The 21,706-nt window shown below is 38.8% G+C and overlaps 2 protein-coding genes across 5 annotated transcripts in view; both read left to right on the top strand.

Annotated features, from left to right (window-relative positions):
* The window catches only part of LOC308080827 (paraspeckle component 1-like), a 49,883-nt gene that overhangs the window by 7,234 nt on the left and 20,943 nt on the right, over positions 1 to 21,706 (top strand). For 3 of the 4 annotated variants that reach the window (XR_013932748.1, XM_080422849.1, XM_080422847.1), the window contains exons 7-8: positions 13,041 to 13,125; positions 15,124 to 15,250. Coding sequence is in view for 3 of the 4 variants with exons in the window: in XM_080422849.1 (XP_080278975.1) it covers positions 13,041 to 13,125; positions 15,124 to 15,250 (212 nt within the window). In the remaining variant the exon portion in view is untranslated. The remainder of the gene's footprint in view (positions 1 to 13,040; positions 13,126 to 15,123; positions 15,251 to 21,706) is intronic. The other variant, XM_080422848.1, reaches the window with a different exon arrangement.
* On the top strand, positions 1,726 to 7,252 carry LOC308080828 (uncharacterized protein). Its single transcript, XM_080422850.1, has 3 exons — positions 1,726 to 1,743; positions 1,818 to 1,894; positions 5,356 to 7,252. Exons 1-3 carry the CDS (start codon positions 1,741 to 1,743, stop codon positions 6,332 to 6,334), a joined length of 1,059 nt encoding a protein of 352 aa, XP_080278976.1. The 5' UTR covers positions 1,726 to 1,740; the 3' UTR covers positions 6,335 to 7,252.

The raw sequence follows: 21,706 nt of genomic DNA, 5'->3' as shown, positions 1-21,706 counted from the left end.
TTGTTTACTAGAACTGCCAAGACTTACAGTAAATGATGTGCGAAGACTAGCTCGGATGTGTACTGAAACACCGCAGAGTAAACTTGAGAAAGGTTTCAAGTTTTATGTGTCTTCTTATCTCTGCAACTATGAAGGTATGTATATCGCTAACGTTAGCAGCTACAGTACACACTACACCAGTTGTGCTTGCTAACGCTATATTATTATGCTGCCATGACTGCTTGCTAAGTTCCAGTTTTATATAATCACGTAAATAGTAATGTCCCCTATCAGTATAAATGTTTGTATGTTTGTGTTTAAGTGTCATGTAAAAACAGGGTCACAAATGAGGTCTCTGTAAGAGCTCACTGCTACCGCTCTATGAAGAAAGCTGAGAAGCCACACCAGCTCCGAGTAATAACAATAACAAAAGTGTCACGTTGACACGTTCAAAGTTCTGTTCAAAGTTCTGTTCAAAGTAGTCTCTGAAGCCAGACTGTCCCACTATCTTTGAATGCTGTATGACTGAAGCATTTGAACATTGTGTGAGTCAACAGTGGCTGTTTTTGAGACTATGTTCAAAGCATGTCTTGTTTTTTTTTTTTACCGTTAAACAGTAGTGGAAGTAAATAAGTACATTTACTCAAGTACTGTACTTTTATACATAGGCTATTTGAAAATAGCCGATCTACAAGCTCACAACGGGTTGCATCGCGATGCATTGTGAGCTTGTAGATCTGCTATTTTCAAATACTTTAGTACTTTTACTTTTGGTACTTTAAAGTATATTTTGATCCCAATACTTTTGTACTTTTACTCAAGTAACATTTTGAACACAGGCCTTTTACTTGTAACAAAGTATTTTTTATATTGTGGTATTGCTACTTTTACTTGAGGAAAGTATCTGAGTACTTCTTCCACTGCTGTTAAACCAAAGTTCAGTTCGAAGCATGCATGTTCTTTTTTTGTTCTACCATGTTTCAGCTTGGCCAACCATTGAGGCAAAGAGTTTATGTTGAGGTAGTATTGTTGATCAGATTAGTGAATAAAACATAATGCAGTCAGTGATATTCATGATCACTGCATGAATATCAGCTTTAAGAAAAGAAAAAAAACTAAACTGCAGCTGAAACAGTGGTAATGCAGTTAGATGGTAGCTGAGTGTGATGGTTTCTGGTCTGTTCACAACACTGTAAACAAAGGAATGTAGGTAGTATCTTGGTTGTAAAATAAACAAGATGTGTAAAGTTTCCCCCAAATTTTTATGGCATGAAATGGAGAAACAGTGCCCTTTCATTCACTCAGCTATCTTTTAAACTGCTTATGTTGTGCCACCTCAAAACTGTCCTGTCATCTTTAACTTTTCCAGATGTATTGCTTTGCAACAGATCTACTTGAGATAGCCATTATAAGTTGATTCATTGTGTGTGTGTGTGTGTGTGTGTGTGTGTGTGTGTGTGTGTGTGTGTGTGTGTGTGTGTGTGTGTGTGTGTGTGTGTGTGTGTGTGTGTGTGTGTGTGTGTGTGTGTGTGTGTGTGTGTGTGTGTGTGTGTGTGTGTGTGTGTGTGTTTCAGATGACCTTACGGGATTCAGATCCAGTTGGTTAATAGCTTCTGTTCGTGTGTGGCTGGCACTGGGTTGTGCAACCACTTGGTAGCCTTGCTATACCAGACAGCCCATTACTCAGAGTGTGGCATGTCTGTTGTCCCTCCTGTCCTTTCATGCACCGAGACTGAACAAAAATGGCATAAGCCTCGAACAATGGTTTGTATTATTTAAAGATCTTTCATAATGTTTAATTGCTATAACCTGTTTATTAATAGCCTCTTAATAAATAGGGAGTAAAGCCAGGACCAGTTGATGCCATGGTGGTCGTGAAGCCCAAACCAGGTGCTACTTCAGCAAGTGGAATCAGGTAAGCATTGCTTCAGACCCAGACCCAGTAGACCAGGAGCCAAGCCCAACCCTCAGGATGTTCTCTGCTAACTTTTTTTCACTATTATTTCCTGTTTGCATATACCTTGGGCCATCACAAGTTCATACTGAACACCCCCAACTCGGGGCCATTTGGTCTCAGGGGCCCCAAAACCCCTTTTTGGGGCGAAATTAATGTAAATGGCAATATTAATTTACTAAAATTACATAAATTGTCTTACACATATGAAATTCGGCATAGACTATCCTGACACATAGGGGTAAGTAGCAAAATAGGATTCTGGTGCTTGCTACCATTGTATTTTTAAATATGACCTACAACATCCCCAGAAACACACACAAAAAAACTGTCCGCTTGACAAATAACAACAAAGATGATTATTTTCCAGCACTTTATGGTGAATATCACTGCCTCACTTGTATATAGAACACCTCCCATGTCCCTAAGCTTCAATTTGAGCCCAAGATGACCTTTGTATCTTGAAAATTACTCTTTCTGTAGCCAAAATTCTGCACTATACATCAAATCGGAGAAAATGTAATATTCAGTCATAGTAGAGGCCCTAGGAGGGGTCCACGTGCGATTGCTTATTGTCTATTTTTCTAGTTTGGATTTTTGGCATCCATAGGACCTCTAATATAGGGATTTTGATCATCCCAAGAAAAAAAGTGTGTTTTTTTTCAATGTTTTATTACCCCTATGAGACCTGCGGGATTGCTGGCTGGAACGCCGGCGAGACTGTCTTTCAGAGACTGTGGCACGCTCAAATTTAGACGTAGCCCAAAGATAGAGATATCCTTTGATTCTAGACAACCTCAGGTTTCCAATGGGACCAACCTTGTCATGCTAGAACACATTTTGGCGAGGGAAAAACAGCCATCACCACTTTCCAAATCTCATTCAGTTTTGGGCAAGAACCATTCTGCACGCAGTACAAATATGCCGCATGCGGCCCGCGGGTTGAGTAGCGCTGAACTACTGTATCTATAGACCACTATACTGCATCTGTAGACCGTTGTCGTGATCTGTAGACCACCACAGTGCATCTGTAGACCACGCTAGTGCATCTGTAGACTACTGTAGTGCATCTGTAGACCACTATACTACATCTGTAGACCACTGTTGTGATCTATAGACCATTGGTCTATAGATGCAGTACAATGGTTTATAGATTCAGTACAGTGGTTTATAGATTCAGTACAGTGGGATATAGATGCAGCACAGTGGTCTAGATGCAATACAGTTATGGTCTCATACAGCTATAGATGCAGTACAGTGGTCTCATATAGCAATAGATGCAGTACAGTGGTCTCATACAGCTATAGATGCAGTACAGTGGTCTCATATCAGTAATAGATTAAGTACAGTGGTCTCATACAGCTATAGATACAGTAAAGTGGTCTCCTTTTTACAATAGGCAGAAATTACATATTTGTACCTGGTGCAAAAAACTGCATGGTTCTTGCCCAAAACTGCATGAGATTTGGAAAATGGTGAGGGCTGTTTTTCCCTCGCCAAAATGTGGTCTAGCATGACAAGGTTGGTCTCATTGGAAACCTGAGGTTGTCTAGAATCAAATGATATCTCTATATTTGGGCTACGTCTAAATTTGAGCCTGCCAAAGTCTCCGAAAGACCGTCTCGCCAGCGTTCCAGCCAGCAATCCTGCAGGTCTCATAGGGATAATAAAACATTGGAAAAAAAAAACACTTTGGACCACTTTTTTTCTTGGGATGATCAAAATCCCTGTATTAGGGGTCCTATGGATGCCAAAAATCCAAACTAGAAAAATAAATAAATAAGCAATCGTGCGTGGACCCCTCCTAGGCCCAGTGATGTGTTCTACCGTGGTACGCTGTATACGCAGTATGGCCTGCAGATTTTTTTCGTCGCCACCGTATACATCCAAAAACGGTTCGAAACAGCGTATCTCATACGTTGATACGCATCTGATACGCTGCACCCAGGAGTGGCTGGGCTGGGGGGCAGCAATACAAACAGCAAGAATGTGGTCTGACCGTCTGACTAGTCTAACTCTGAGGTGAAGCCGTGAAGGCTTATCATGTGTGTGGCTATCGTTCTTGGGGTGATAATTAATGGCTACTGGTGAAGGAATTCACATATTTCAACGACCTGCCATTCACTTCATTGAACTGAATTGAGTACTTCATTAGTATTCAAATTGCGTGTCATAGCTCAGCAAAATCTTGAATCTTCAATACAGTTTGTGTCTTCAATGCCAAGTTAATACTATTCTGTAATAGATACAGAAAGGCTCGCTGTTAACACTGCTATAATTATATCTGATAAGCCTAACCAGCATTTGTTTATAACAATGCTTGCAGTTGCACTTCTATGGTAATAATAAAATTAAAAAAAATGCATCTAAGGCTAAAAGCAGCTCCGAAGTGGTTGAGTTACAGGGTGATTAACATTAGAAACAGTAGAAAATCAGTATAAAGCATATTGTAAGTGTACTCAGTGTTACTGTGAAACTGGGCCTGAGTGGGCCTGGCCGAGTTTGCGGGGCAGAAACGCGCGCGGAGCTCGAGCAATTTTTTTACATTCATTAATTATACACGCGTGCGTGCCGTGCGTGTGGGAGGAACTAGGGGGGGAATTGTTATAGTATACCCTCCAAAAAAATCTAGAACACACCACTGCCTAGGGCCTCTACTATGACTGAATATTCAATTTTGAGGTATAGTGCAGAATTTTGGCTACAGAAAAAGTAATTTTCAAGATACAAAGGTCATCTTGGGCTCAAATTGAAGCTTATGGACATGGGAAGTTTTGTATATACAAGTGAGGCAGTGATATTCACCATAAAGTGCTGGAAAATAATCATCTTTGTTGTTATGTCAAGCGGACAGTATTTTCTTTGTGTTTCTGGGGATGTTGTAGGTCATATTTAAAAATACAATGGTAGCAAGCACCAGAATCCTATTTAGCTACTTACCCCTATCTGTCAGGATACTCCATGCCGAATTTCATATGTGTAAGACAATTTATGTAATTTTAGTAAATTAATATTGCCATTAACATTAATTATGCCCCAAAAAGGGGTTTTGGGGCCCCTGAGACCAAACGGCCCCGAGTTGGGGGTGTTCAGTATGAACTTGTGATGGCCCAAGGTATATGCAAACAGGAAATAATAGTGAAAAAAAGTTAGCAGAGAACATCGTGAGGGCTGGGCCTGGCTCCCGGTCTACAGCACAGCCGGTGACACCTCCTCTCTGGATCTGGGATCCTGAGAGGTTTATTGTGTATTGTTTTGCTCTTAGCATATTGTTTTGTTACCTAGTCCTAGTGTACAGCACCCTGGTTCAAGGCTGTTTTAAATGTGCTTTATAAATAAAGTGGATTGGATTGGTGTAAACAGGCACACTGCACTACACTGTGTTTAAAAAATGGCTATTGATCACTTATTTGTTATTCCAGGTCTACTCTATACAGAGCCTACAGTGGTGTGCTTCCAGACCCGTCATCCCTTGACCCTACTCCTGCCTATGCTGGCTTCAAACCAGGCTCCACTCCACTAATCTGCACTATGGCCATATCATCAGATAAACCACTTGTAGACTCCATCTTTGGTAAAGTACAGGCTGGTAGCATCCTTTCATATCAGCAGCCACCTCCTACATCAGAGGATTGTGTCATCAACCATGAGGATGCCCCCCCATTCCCCAAAATACCTTTAGAGGGATACCAGCTAGATCAAACTGACTGTACATTTGTGCCAACTAAACAAGAACAGTTGCACCTGAGATCTCTGTCTGTGACCTTGTCTCAGTCACACCAGATTGAAGAGGTAACAAGATGCCAAAGTACAGCGCCTGAGTGGCATTCGCTCAGGAAAGAGAGGGTGACGGCTTCAACATTTAGAGAGGTAAGCCATGTTAGAGGGCAGAGTTCAGCAGAAAACCTGGCTGAGAGGATCATCCGAGGAACACGTCAAACCACACTCATGAAGAGAGGCTTGGATCTGGAGACGGGTGCATTAAAGGACTATGCAACCCAGAAAAACATTAACTTAAGGAGATGTGGACTGGTGGTTCATCCTGATGCACCGTGGCTTGGGGCTTCACCTGATGGGCTGGTCTATGACCCATTTGAGAGACCATCATTTGGGTTAGTTGAAATTAAATGCCCAAATGCACAAAGCTATATTGAATGCAAGTACCTCAGAGTTGACCATGGCACACACAAATTGAAAGAGAGCCATGCATATTATTGGCAAGTGCAGGGGCAATTGCTGATTACGGGTATGGAATGGTGTGATTTTGTTGTCTGTGCCCTTGATGACATGTTTTTACAGCGTATTCACAGAGACACGACTGTGTTGGACAAACTAAAACAGAGATGTGACTTGTTTTTCTTTTATACTTATCTGGCAAAATACCTCTCTATGCACCAGTAACTGAAGAGCCACAAACACATGATGCACAATGTTTTCTAGGAGGTTTTTGGCATAAACCAGGACATTTGACACAAGTGAAATAAAGATGCTCCCAGTAAATAAGACTAACTGATGGATTCACTTCTTTCTGGGCTAAATCCAATTTCAGTATTACCACCAGTTGCTTCTTTCCAAATGTTCAATTTGAGCTTTTATTAGCGTGCCCAGATGCAGCTCAGCTGAAGTACAATCAAGGATACATTTTTTCCCCATGGCTTTTCATTGGGATCCTCATTTGATTATTCTATTGATTGTATGTGATATTTAAGATACTGGTGGATGGATATAAAAAATACTGAATAAATTACACATCCAGTTTCAAAGACTGAAAATGTGAACAAAAATGTAGCGATGACATAGGTTAAAACCGGGTATATTAAATGAGGTAGGTTAGGCATAGATTTAGGGGGCAGTAAATCTATGTAATAAACGGTTCATAATACCCCAGCCAATGAAACGGGCTGTTGACTTGAAATATTGGCTAGAGCAGAGGTTCTCAAACTATTGGTCGGGGACACACATTGACAACTGGAAAATAAATAGTATTATCCTCCCCATCAAGTCTGTTTTGTTTGTTTTGAAAAGCATAGCCTGTAAATGCATTTCCTTTGTTTAGTTTTATTTATTAAGGTTCTGGCAACAGATAGGCCACAGTATATACTGTATGCTTCAATTTACAAAGAAAATGTGTACAGAAAATATTTTCCGTAGCTTTTAAACTACGTTGATGTCACAAAATCAGCAGGAATCACAGCTTTGTAAATGCATTTTCTAATAAATATTACTATTCAAGGCTACCAATGCATCCTTTCTTTTTAAATATGCTTTATCTAAACTTTTAAATTGTACTGTAAATGAAGTGTGGGGTCGCCAAATCATTTCCCACATAAAATGGGGTCCTGTGGACCCTACTGTGAAAATTGAAAAATATATGCATTACAAAATTCTAGTTAATCTGATTCAAGAGTTTTTCAATTCAACATTGTTTTCTTATTTCAGCTTAAAACACTGAGCGCAATTATAGCGCTCCGTTGTCTCCCAATGGCAGAATTTCAGTAAAAGTTCTGGGTTTGTTTTTTAATAATGGTTTGCTCACATGTCATTTCATTGGTGCTATTACATTTAAGCTTGGGCTTTTTGTATGGAATTTGGTCACTGACTATATAACTGGTGGGATCTATATGGATAACATGAACTGCACAGTGCTATGTTTATAACATGACAAAGAATATAACCAATTTTAAGTAGTTTTAAGTCTATGCAATACATGGGTTTATCACTGCATTTCATAGTTACAAAAACAAACGGTACATTCAAGTTCATATGATATAATGAGTCACAAACATGTCAACATGAGGAATGATACTAAAATTGTGTTTATCAGCTATCTTTAAACAATGTTTTTAAATGTACACATGGCACAAATAGTGAACAAACAACATTGGCTTGTCATTACTTGTTTTAAGTTTATGAACTTCTTGCCAAACAGTTCCATTTGGTTTTGAGATCACATCTCTTTTACCCAGCTTTTGACTAAGGGCCCATTTTCATAGTTAACCAAAAGGCAGGCTACTGTGTAAAGTTGATTGATGCTACCTGTGAGTGAAAGAGGGATTACTGTATTAAATATTTTGTGCTCCTTAACCCTTCGAATGAGGCGCTCTACATGGATTCTCAGTCTTGCAATAGACTGTGTCTGCCTAACCTCTAGTGCAGACAGTTGTGCTCTCTTGGACAGGAAGGCAGGTATGTGCACCTTACAGGGAACACAGTCCTCCACAAGGAAACCCTTGTCTACCATGATGGCCATTGTTGGTTTGAGGAGAGGCACGATGCCACTCTGCTTCAGGATCTCTTTATCGCTGATGGAGCCTGCATAAAGAGCTGACACAAAGGTTATTGCACCATGAGGGGCAATTCCAATTAACCCTTTAAAGGTACAATGTGATTTGTAGTTGGAGAACACCTCACTCTGAAGGAGAAGAGAGTTTGGTGTTTGGCAACGCAGTTCAGTGCAGTCCAACACCACCTGTGTATCAGAGTAGTTGTGGAAAACATCTGGCAGGTGAGCCTTTACGGCTTCCTCAGACATCCAAATGCCTACAGCTCCAAGTACAGTGTAAAGAAAGTTAACCCATGTTTTGATGATGCGGCTCACTGTTGACTGGTGGATTTTGAATCTATGGGCCAGATCTTTCTGCATCAGACCCAACGACAGATAGTTCATGAACAGAAAAAACTCATCAATGGGTTGTTGAGACTGTAAATGAGTAGTTTTAGCTGCAGGCTGAGCTTTTGTACAGGTGAGCATCCTGTGTGTTGCTGGCTCTATCTGCCTCCAAAAGGCCATCAGGTGAGCGTGAGTTGCAAACCTGTGGGAGAAAATGTAAATGTATTAGGTGTCAATATAGTCAGGGGATATTAGCAGAATATTTTCCAATCTTGGAACAAATTCCTTACCAAAAAAAATATTCGCCAATGTGTTTGTAAAGGTGTCTAGTAACACATCTCACAAAGACTGAAATGCAGTCCCCCTAGGAGAATTTTTGACAGCTCCTTAAAGTTGGGGTACCCACCATAACCTTGGTTTAAAAAAAATAAATACAAATTTAATTCTGTTTTAAGTAGCATGTGAGGGGTCAAACTAGGGTGTTTTTATGATTCTGAATCCATTGCAAGCATTTGTTTTGCACCAAAACCACTCCTTGGGCTAAAAATGGCCATAGCCATCCTTTTCCAGGTATACTTTTTGTGTAAAAAGCCCATTGAGATTGGGCCGTTTTTAGCCCAAGGAGTGGTTTTGGTCCAAGGTACCCCAACTTTAAGGAGCTGTCAAAAATTCTCCAAGGGGGACTGCATTCAGTCTTTGTGAGATGTGTTACTAGACTAGATTTCTTTTGGTAAGGAATTTATTCCAAGATTTTTTTAATATCCCCTGACTAATAGGCTGTACTACATTGCAGATAATCAGGTTCATAGTTATAATGTACGCATATTAATATTATGAGTAAATATATTAAGTAAATAAAATATATATTATGATATAATAAAATATATATATATAATATAATAATATATATATAATATATATATAATATAAAATATATTATATAATATATATAATATTATATATAATATATATAATATTATATATAATATATATATATATATATATATATATATATATATATATATATATATATATATATATATATATATATAGACAAAAACGACAGCTGAATGGAGGAGCCTGGAGTCAGCTAAACCAGCTTAAACCAGCTTTAACCAGGTTAAAATAAACCCCATGGGACCTTATTTGACCAGGGCAACAAGATTAAAACTTAACTAGACACCTTTAGGGTCCTAAAAGACATATGGTAGAAAAGAATACACCTTAAAAATGTAGTACAAAGAGAAATATAAATGTAATTTTTAAAAAATCTGCTATTTTTTTGCTGTTTCTGTCCTGAAATAGAGTCAAAATGTGCTTGGATCTTAATATTAACCACTTCAATGAATTCCCTGGGTCCAAATGATATAGAAAAATGTATTAATTTGTCTCTGTAGGTTGTTTACTTCAAGAGTTATGGTATTTTCTGTTATCTCCATTTTATGGTTTGATTGGGAATAGGTGTCAGAAAGGGTTAAAATAAACCCCATGGGACATTATTTGACCTGGGCAACAAGAATGAATCTTAACTAGACACCATAAAGGTCCTAAAAAACATATGGTAAAAAAAGAATACACTGTAAACGTTTAGTACAAAGAGAAATATAGACGTGATCATTATGATTTCAACATTTTCTGCTATTTTTTGGCTGTTTCTGCCCTGAAATAGAGTCAATATGTGTTTGAATCTTAATAAAAACCACTTTAATGAATTCCTTGGGTCACAATGATATAGAAAAATGTGTTCATTTGTTGTGTTATGTTGTTTACTTCAAGAGTTATGGTATTCTATGTTATCTCCATGTTATGGTTTGGGTTGGGGGTAGGTGTCAGAAAGGGTTAAAAATAAACCCCATGGGACATTAGTTGACATGGGCAACAAGCAGAAATAATAACTAGACACCTTTAGGGTCCTAAAAAAACAGGTTTAAGAGATGTGTTTTTGGGGTGCTCACAGAGCCTCGAAACTCCCCTACTAGTGAACTTAGCTGGTTTAGCAGAAAGTTTGAGGTTCCAATGGAGTTAGATGGTTTTGTCAGAAACGCTTTTTAATACTTTTAATTGGTTCAATCGTTTTTTAATCAACACACAGACGTAAAGGGTGATCATTGGCCCTGATTTATGGAAAAGAATGCAAAAGCGGAAAAATTGAGTTAGCTGGTTCCTGCCGGACAGCAACGATATATAATATTATATATATAATATTATAATATTATATATATAATATTATAATATTATTAATAATAATAATATAAATAATATTAATAACATATAATAATAATATATTAATATATTATAATATTATATTATAATATTATTTTAATATTATAATATAATATTATAATATATTATAATATTATAATTATATATAATATATAATTATATATATATTATATAATTATAATTATATATAATATTATATAATTATAATTATATATAATATTATATAATTATATGATATATTAATAATATATATGTGTATATATATATATATATATATATATATATATATATATATATATATATATATATATATATATATATATATATATATTTAAAAAAAAATATATATATATTATATATTATTATACAGTTTAATAATATATTAAAAATATATTAAAAGTAAATATTATGTGCCAGGGACCCCCAAATGCTAAGATTTGAGTTAAAGATGTTCACGTTTCAAAATATATATATATATTCAAAGATATGCACACATTCGTATTACATTTTTTTCAAAAATAGTAGATCTACAAGCTCATAGCGCGGCACCGAGCTTGTAGATCTGCTATTTTTGAATAGCCAAAGCTAAAGCTATTAAAGTTATAATGATTGTGATGCTATGTTAACTAATTTCGCTGGGGACCCCCTGGTACCCCCCCAAGGACCACTGGTTGAGAACCACTGGTGTAGAGAGATAAAAAATACATAAATTAATAGAATAAAAACAATAGACAAGAGTCAGACCCATGACATCTGCACAGGGTCTGACTGAGCTATGGTAAGTACAGTGGTTCTCAAACTTTTTCATGTCAAGTACCAATACATTAATGTGTATTTAGCCGTGGACCCCCATTTGAAAATAGCCGATGCATATAGGGCCCTGGGGGTCCCCGGACCCCACTTTGAGAACCCCTGCATTAGCCCACGGACAACCATAACTCTGAGAGTGTACAAATGGAACCAAATGCACCCGTAAGGGTTCATTTGGTTCCATTTGTACACACTCTGAGTTACAGCCACAGTCATTCACATTCCTAACTATCCATCATAACATCATTTATCTGGGGACCCCCTCAAGGACCGTTGAGAACCACCGCATATACATCATGCAGTATATGAAAGAGGGTACATAAAATGACCAAATAATCAAGGCCACTGTTTACAGAATAAATAATTTTACATAAATCAAACACTGTTGGCATTTTAGCTTACCTTGTGAAAAACCTTATGTCATCGTCTGAAGCAGCAAAGCGTTCCAAGCCAAACTTGTTGCTGATGGACAAGTCCAACATCTGTTTCTCTAGCTCTGCTATATGTTCCAGGGCGAGATCAAGTGCAGAAGGCTCAGGGCTGGAACAGTAGTCGTGGTCTTGATAATCTATTTCCATAGGGGGGTCCTCCTTTTGGCTTATTATCTCAGTATTCGCGCGGTCTTTCCTTTGCCAAACCCCGGGCCGAGGGGTAGGTAGGTTAAAGTCATTCCACTTAAAAAGCACCGGGACAGACCCATTTTTAAGACGCCTACGTGAAGATGCATTTGCAGGTTCGATCAGGTCTGTGCTCTCAAAGTGTCTACTGCAGACTCTTGTTTTCTCCGTGATTGTAAAGTTGTCTCTTTTTATATTAGTTACCCACCGCTTCTCCTGTTGTTTGTCTTTTGGAAATCGGTGGAAACTGAGAACAGAGTTGAACTTTGCTGAGGCGGTACATTGTGGGACACAGCAGTGGTATGTTGCAGAACTGTCCTCCCGTTTTTGAAAGGAGATTTTATGACGTTTAGAAGTCATTGCGTCATGTAAAAGTCGACACACACATAATAAAAAGTATAAAAGAACACGACATAAAATAATAAAATAAAACAATGTAGTTTATACCGTTTTGTTTGCTACAATGTGAAGACTGTACAACCACTATCATTGCTGTTGACCGGGACCGGAAATGGATCAGCGGCCCGACCAGAAGGCGGAAGAGGCGTGTCTGAGTTGTGTGCATAGAGCCTATTGGCGGTAACATAACTAGAGATTAGATCGTTATAGCGAGCAAAGGGGCATTTTTAAGCTTTAAATTATGTTCTCCACTTTTTAGGGAGAATATCATTACCTAATTATTAATATCATTACTAATCATTACCTAATGTGAAGGCTTGGTTCCCAAGCCTTCACGGTAGAACCAAACAGCAATGCCCCACGTTCAGTATGGGACAGATAATACATGTTTCTATTCTCCCTCTGCTCTTCACTAATTTCCTGTCTACTGATTTCTCCCCTTTCTAAGATCTGATGAGGCGCCAGGAGGAACTGAGAAGGCTGGAGGAGCTTCGTAACCAGGAACTGCAAAAACACAAGCAGATAGAGATGAGGTGCGGTTCTCATCTCGCTTAAACCCATTAAGACCAGGAACGCATCTGTGTCATTTTTAGATTTTACACTTTTGTAGATCTGCTATTTTTGAAAAATCGAGAACATTTGTGCAAATCTTTGAATACATAATTTTTAAAGCGAACATTTTTAACTCAAATCTTTGCTTCTGGCAGTGGCGCAGCCAGAACGCTAGTATAGGCTGGGCCTGAGCAGGAGCTCGTGTGCGAAAATTTGCGGTTATTGTGCGGATAATGGGCGTTTTGAGGCGTTTTTTTGTTACTTTATTTCGGGGTTAGGGTTATGTTATTTAATTCTTATTTTTGCCTGATTTACCGATTTTTTTTTTAGCCCAAAATTAATTATGAAAAAAAAAAATCCCCCAATCTTTTTTTTGCAAAATCGATTGGGTGGGCCAGCTCTCTATGTGGGTGGGCCACGGCCCACCAGGCCTACCCATGGCTGCGCCCCTGGCGTCTGGTGGTCCCTGGAACAAAATATTTTTAGATGGGGGTCCGCGGCCAAATACATAAATATTGGGGTCCTTGACATGAAAAAGTTTGAGAACCACTGACATAGCAACATACGTTTAAAAAAAAAAAACTGTTAGGATTTAGAAGACATTTTGTAGAATCGGAACCTCGGGCCTCAATGGGTTAACCACTTAAACCTTCTATACTTGGTAACCCAAAAAAAAGAAATGAATATTACAGAACATCACCAGTTCTGGGAAGTTTCCGGTTATGGAAGGCTCACTCTCATTCCTGCCGCTTGACTAGGAGCTGAAATTGAACTTCATAGTAGTGTCTCATGCGACCTGGCATACATAAGGCAGTCAGAACTTCATGTAACAGTTGTTTTCGGGAGGTTTTGACTTTGCAATTACTGAACCACTCTCTAAAAGGGGGCGGCCATAGCTGAGTGGTTAGTGAGCCCGCCTAGGGAGCCAGAGGCCCTGGTTGCCCCAGGTACGATTCCAGGCCACGCCAGCATATGTGTCGATGAAATGAAATTTGTCCCTGAGCAAGACTCTTAACCCCCAATTGCTCACAGGCCCTCATTGGAAACTAGCCCGCAAGGACTTTCATGAACGTCCTGTTAAAAGGAATTATCCTTATCCAAAACACTGTTGCTAGTATTCTCAATAAGATCCACGTACGGAGCTACAATAGCTTCTGGGAACAAACAATAGAGCTACGACACTTGCGCCCACGAGTCCTATAGTGAAAATAGTACTCTGAATGCAGTGACAACGAAAGTGACGGAATTAACTGCATATTTTTAAATGGATGACATGTTTTTATCCAAGCTAAAACCAAGCAAAGTGTTGACAATGAACACACAGAAGGGAAATGTCTTGCCAGGAATCTTAGCACATTTTGTGTTCTTTAAAGTCTGATCATGTGAGGACAATGTGAATGCCACTCGGTAAAAAAATAAATAAGGCAATGACAAAAGCTCAGGTTTGGAAGACTGAGTGATTATTATTTTAGTACTAAAACATGAGATAGACTTACAGTTTCAATGTAGCAAAGAAATGCAATGGGTAAGAGTCCGTGTCCATCTGCCAGGCCCTCTTTCTGAAGCTAGTTATATACTGGACATACATGGTCATAAAATGCAGATTAACTGTGTTTAACCCAATTTAGCTTCCTCCTTGTATTGACAACAACACATGGTAGTAACCCTAGGTTACAGGTCAACGGTACAGATCATTTAAGAATACATTTTACAACATAACTACACATTAACGGGACATAAAAGCATACAAAATTTAGAGTTCTCTAAATGAAATGGCTCTTTAGATATTCAGAATTCCTTAACAATATCCTTGCAGGCTGAGGCATTAGTTCAACAACTCTTTACTCAAAAATACTCATCTCGAGTTACACATCGATAGAGTTGTATTAGGAAGTCTAATAATTAATTTGGGTCTTTTTATCGTAGTTGTAGCTGTATAAACAAGCAGACTTTGACTAATTTTCTCTTTGACTGATTAGTCACCTTTCTCCCCTGTCCAGGCACGAGGAGGAGAGGAGGCGTCGAGAAGAGGAGATGTTGAGACACAGGGAGCAGGAAGACATCAGACGACAGCCAGAAGGCTTCAAGTCCAACTTCATGGAGAACGTGAGTACCTTAGGAATGTTCTGTATCTCTCACACTTATTCTGTAACACTCCATAGGCCACTCCAGTAACACCAACACTTAATCCATGCTTTTGACAAGATATAATAATGCTGCACACAAAACATGCAAGATTAATTGTTTGGATATAGGGAAGGGCATCACATTCCTATTTCTTAACCGTTTGTTAACCTGTTATCAACAAGGGGAATACATTTAATAAATTAACTAAAATAGCCCCCTGTATGCAAATCTACACACTACACTCAGGCAAATATGTCCATGTGCATTGTCAAGTATATTTACAGTACACCCATTACCACATGTTTGAGACGAAAACACTGCTAGTTGCGACTATTATCCTTCTGCGTCAAGGTGTCGCTGTAACTATGTCATAAAGATTTATAGTTCTGTTTAGACTTGACCGGTGGATTGTCATACGACTGCTGTACAACTAGATAGCAGTGTCATACATTTGTTCTAGACTACACAAGAGGCAGAGACGGTATAATAGAGACACTTGAGATGTTCTGTAATGGGGATGGTCAGGTCAATTAGCCACTGTTTAAATCTGCCGGTTTTCATTCCAAATGACTCAATAGGTGGTCTCCAAATTGCCCAATCTCTTAAACCGACCAATTACATTAATATTTGTAACTGTGTAGTGCGGTTTGTGCCATGATAACGGCTAAGCAAAAAAAAAAAGTGCCTTGTTTGTGCCAAATGCAAATAGATTTGACAATCCAATATATTGGTGGCAACTTGCACCGATTCATCATGCATAAGTCGACTCTCATTGCTATAATTGATCACGCCTAGAGAGAGATTAGTGAAGTCCCCCCAGAACAACTAAATGTTTTGCAGCGTCCGCAGTGCATCCATTGCCCAATTTGCCCCTGTACCCATTTACACATTTGAAGAGGTGCGCATAAGGCATAGCATTCTGCATACCTACGGCAGCACCACTGACCCGTGTGTACCAACGGCAACGCCACAGACGCCTATGACGGCACCTCTGTACATACACCAACACCTGTGTAGCTATGCCAACACCACAGACACCTTTGATGGCACCTTGACGCAGAATCATAAATTCGCCTTTAGTGTAAAGTTCTCTTAACTTTATTGAAGACTGCCCCTGGTTCCTTTGACCAGAATGAATATCCTCTTTGAAGTGGGATGGGATTGTGGGTTTATTCTTTTCAGATGTTTGCGAGGTCATGAGGTTTATTTGCCCGTGTGCAGCCGTGGTCACTTATTTCTTATAGAGACAGCGTATTGGTTAGGGATGTTGATTATATTCATGCAGTGCTTTACCCTTGACTGACCTTACCCCATGTTCTTCTTGTGGTTTGACAAAATACTGACAAATATAAAACCTAATGGGTAATAAGGTAACCTAGATGTTGAATGGACATCGTTGTCACATTTACAGATTATTTTTGACATGACTCTTACTTATTGGTGTCTTTTGTTATTGTGTCATAGAGCTGTACTTTTAAGAACAGACACAAGTACTTATTTGAAGTTGCCACTTGGATCTATACAATTTGCTTCTTGCATAATAATGAAATTCAACCTCGATAAGAAAGGACTGTTCTCCTCTCAGTGTTTTAGTTAAAAATGCATGTTTTTGTTGATTAGCAGGGCTCCAGACTGACGTTTTAGTTGGTTGCAATGGTGCGCTTTTTTTATGTAGGTGCACCAGCATATAATTTAGGTGCACACTAGAGATGCGCGGATCGCGGTTTTAGCCGCGGTTGCCGCAGTTAACCGCAGCTTGGGTGGATTCGGGTCAATCAAATATAATTATTAATTAATATCGGATAAACCGCGGTAAATAAATTAATTACATCTAATATATCTATCCATAAAATAGCTAAATCTCTGCGTGCTTGTGTCTGTGTGAGAGTGTAGAGCAGCCTCTGTGCGATGCGATCACAAAATGCATTGATTTAGCCTATGGAATGTCGGTGTGTCTTTTTTCTTTTTTTTAAACCGGTGCTGCTCTGCTGCGCTGAACATACAGACTCAGCGCAGCAGAGCAGCACCGATCGCATCGCACAACTAATACTAAAACTAACGGAAATACCAGAAAATAATAATATTTTGACATACAGGAAAAACGGTTGATGCGGATATTTAAATTGGATAATATAATTATTGCGGTTGGATAACGGGCGGATAATTAATTTGTACATGCGGATTCGGGTGACGTGAGAGGCCATCCGCGCATCTCTAGTGCACACAGCCACCCACACTTCCACACACAGACCTGCTAAATGTAAGTTGCACTGGTGCGACCAATGAAAATTTGTAGTTGAACTTGACAGATTTTGGGGAGAATGTGCCCAAAATGGGTGCACTCAGTCTGGAGCCCTGTGATTAATTAGTGACTGACATGTTTGGCCTTTTTATAAATCAAAATGCCAAATTAAACCATAATGTGCTCACTATGATAAAAAAAAAAGAAGAGTATCAAGATAATTGATCAGGCTTCTTTTGATCCACTATTTTGATTAATGTTTTCATTTGATTTAACCTTTTTCATGGAAATGTTTAGGGTTGAATAATTTGGGAATATTCAAAGGTGGAAACTACATAGGAATTTAAGGGAATATGGGATTTAACAGTTATTAACACATTGGGTGCCAGAGGTTTATTAAAATATTATACGTTGAGTGCCTGCATTTCTTCCATCCACTTGCGTTATACGTTTCGTGCTGTATAAGCCCCGACGCGGAAGTGCATGTAAACAAAGCGTGCGTGCGAGACGGCGGAGGGTCCCGACTAACGCCTGGAACAATAATATTTCTAACGCGATCCTCCATTGCAGCGTGATCGCCGATCGAAAACGGCTCGTTTTCACCACGTTAAAAAGAAATGGAGATATTAAGCTTTTAGTCAAGGAGATAACATTGAAAACGCCGACCGGAAGGATTTTTGACATGGAGCCAGATCCAGCCTCTTCTTCTCAGAAACTCCTTGGGTGATGTCAAAGTTTCGTTTTAGCGCCCCACGTGGCCCACATGTATAAAAATAGAATTGGGTCAAAAACGGTCCGGACCGTTTTCGGCACTTCTCGTTTGGATCCTCAAAAACGGTCCGGACCGTTTTTGGCATTCAATGTGTTAAAGAAGTATAGGGTAATGAGACAGTTTGGAATCGAAGGAATCATTTGAGATGCTGCTCAACAGTGTCAGTCTTTTCCATGTATTAGTATGTAAACATAATTTTTTATCTCCTATTAACAGTGACAATTCTGAGTCTAGGGGCTTGGGGCATAATGTAATTCACCTATAATGGTGACCCTTCCTATTCCAGTTTAGCTTAAAGGTAGGGTAAGTGATTTTCTTTGGTTAAAATAAGTGTTAAATAGCTCTATATTCTGATAGTACTCATTGCTATAGACTCTAGAGTGTTTGTTCAGTAAAAGGAGTCTCCTTGTCTCTCCAGCTCTTTATAAAACAGAAAATGCATTTTCGTTTCAGTTTCATTTCCAATTTTATCCAATCAGGATAGAGATTAAACAAGTGAAATTGGAAGTGATGACACTAAGAAATGAGCAGGCAAAATTGGAACTGGAACACTATACAAATGAAGCTCAAAAATTGGTACTTTCTCCTGATTGGCTGAGATTTTGACACCTACCGGAAAATGTATTTTCTGTTTATTAAAGAGCTGGAGAGACGGGGAGACTCCTGTTACTGAGCAAACACTATAGCAATGATTACTATCAAAATATAGTGATTTAACCTTTTAACAAAATACTTTTTTTTTTACCAAAAAATATCACTTACCCTACCTTTTAACTTTGGAGCAATATTAAGCTTTGAATTAGTACTATTTGTTAGTTAACTGAAATCTAAAATGTATTCAGCCCAGTAATCAAAACCTTCCTGAAAGCATAGTCCTTTGGCTTAGATTGTGCAGTAGTGAGCTCAATAGCAAGGTATACAATATATGGTGAGAATTATCAGTAAATATTGTAACTGTTTGACCGTATAAGAAATAGTCTGGGGTGCCAGACAGGCGTTTCACCTGACAAAGTAATGTTCAGTCCTATCCACTACATAAGGCTGCGCATAGAAGTTCTTTGTAGTTAGATCCAAGCCCACGACAGTCCCAACATTCACCGCTCCCGATAAAACCGCAAGGTATCAGTTCGTTGTATGAAACCCTCCTGCTCTATTTAGTTCAGTGTTCAGTATTCACGATCACCTCTATGCTGATAATTACAAGCGTTTGCTTCCTTCCGAGATTATCCCCACAGACCGAGGGTTTCTCCTGGCGATCGGTTCGATCCCTTTCACGGAACTGTATCCCTCCTTGTGAGCTCCATTATCGGAACACGGAATACACGAATCCACACAGAACCAAAACTTCGGGGGAAAACGCGCGTACCGCGATTTAACAAAGGGCAGCCACCTCCAGTCCCTCACTCAGCTCAGACACCGACTCAGGTAGAGTGAGTCATTCATAAAATTGAATGCCCCCGCAAGTGAGGCCAGGCAGCGTTTGGCATGGCTGAATCTAATCACTGGGCGTTAACGTGAATGAACTGATAAAAGCATAGTCAGTGGACAGGAGCGGCGATGCTCCGCTAATCGCCACATTATGATGGAGGAGTGCTCTGCACATGTGAAAAGAGAATGCACTGTGCATGCAGAGGGTTGTAATAATACTGAATTCTGATTAAATGGGATGCTGGCAAATTAACTCTACATGTAAAGAAAGAATACACTGCACATTGAATGCTCTATGCATGGTTGCGATTCAGCTGAATTTCCATTAAATAAGGATGTTTTAACCAAAGCATGCCACAAGACCTAGTATTGCCATATGTGCATGTTTTCCCCAAAATAAGTTTACAATTATATTAATATTTTATTTATTGAAATTGAGCAACATTCCCGAAATTCCATAGCTTAACTTAAAAATTGCAGACCCTTTGCAGCCCTAGAAGTGTCAAGTTATTGCTGTATAATACATTAATGCCACTAAGCTAGTGGTATTATTATAATATTATCAAACCTTGACAAGCAGAGAAAATTAACAGCTCCATGCCAGTAAATTCCACCTTTCAAGAATGATCATAACAACCATGTCTAAAATTATCGTAGCACATTATATGTATATATGTATATGTTTCTGTGGTTTTAGCTCAGCTCATGATTTGTAATAAACTAGAGAATTAGTAGAGCACTTGGGCTTATTCAAGTATATGTATTCAATCTATACTACTTAGTGTAAATGTTCTCATATCAGTTTTGTAATAACACACAAGCCATTGTAGTTTAAAGCAAGAGATTTAACATCTCTCATCTATAAATAAAACCGCTGAATTGTATGAATTAATTCTCAGTCAATGGCCCAATGACCGTAGTCCCTAATCTTCAGTATGCATGTACTGTAGCAGATGCTGAAGTGTGTGACTTGATGTTGATGTTGATTTAATCTGTAATAACTTTTCTCCTCCAGTCCTTTGCTGTGTTGAGAAGTTCCCCGGAGTCCACACACACACACACACACACACACACACACACACACACACACACACACACACACACACACACACACACACACACACACACACACACACACACACACACACACACACACACACACACACACACACACACACACACACACTAAATAGAAACACATTCCTTTTTTAATTAACATACTGGTCATATTGTCTGTTGTACCTCTACCTCATTGAATCTCTAGACTACAAATGTTTTGATCTAGAAATTGGTCACCCACAGGAATTGTGCGCATTCAGTGAGAAAATAATATGTCTAAGTAGTGAGAACCATAATTTAACCAACTGATGATTTGAGAAGGAGCCCATCAGGTAAAATAAGAAAGATACTGGATAGTTAACGCTAGGTGGGCAAAAGAGACACTTTAATGGAGGGGGGAGTAAGATGCTCATATTTGTCATTCCCTGACCATTACCTAATACAGTACAGCTTCCCAATCTACCCGTTACTGCAGAGGCCATAGACTTACGGCCCTATTCTGGGCGCCGTCTTACCCATTCTCCCTAAACTTCTTTGCCATTTTTTACTATTTTGAAAAACATTTTCAAATAGTTGAAATAGCAAATCTACAAGCTCACAATGTGTCGATGTAGATTGGCTATTTGAACTACCTCAAAATAGTAAAAAATGGCAAAGAAGTTTAGGGATAATGGGTAAGGCGGCGCCCAGAATAGGGCCGTTAGACTGTATAGTTTTACAGCAGTCTTGACTGTCTGGCCACCACACTTATTGTTGTACTGTACTATGTTAATATATGCAACAGTCTGTCTGCTTAGTTGCAGTCTGGTTATCGTCTTCTTTGTTAAAAAATAACACCATCCTCACTATTACTTCTGTCACACTATTGCAGTAAATACAATTTCAAGTTGGGATATTCACCAGATATTCAGATCCAAGCTCCGAAGAATCTTTA

This window comes from Gymnoscopelus braueri (assembly GCF_963280865.1).
Source record: "Gymnoscopelus braueri genome assembly, chromosome: 24".
Lineage (NCBI taxonomy): Eukaryota > Metazoa > Chordata > Actinopteri > Myctophiformes > Myctophidae > Gymnoscopelus > Gymnoscopelus braueri.
This window is presented reverse-complemented; position numbering and strand designations above follow the sequence as displayed.

What these genes read in the sequence shown, in the direction of transcription:
- LOC308080828 (XM_080422850.1), top strand. An exon ending in ACTTCAGCAAGTGGAATCAG is followed by an intron (nt 1,895 to 5,355) that starts GTAAGCATTGCT and finishes TTGTTATTCCAG; the next exon opens with GTCTACTCTATACAGAGCCT.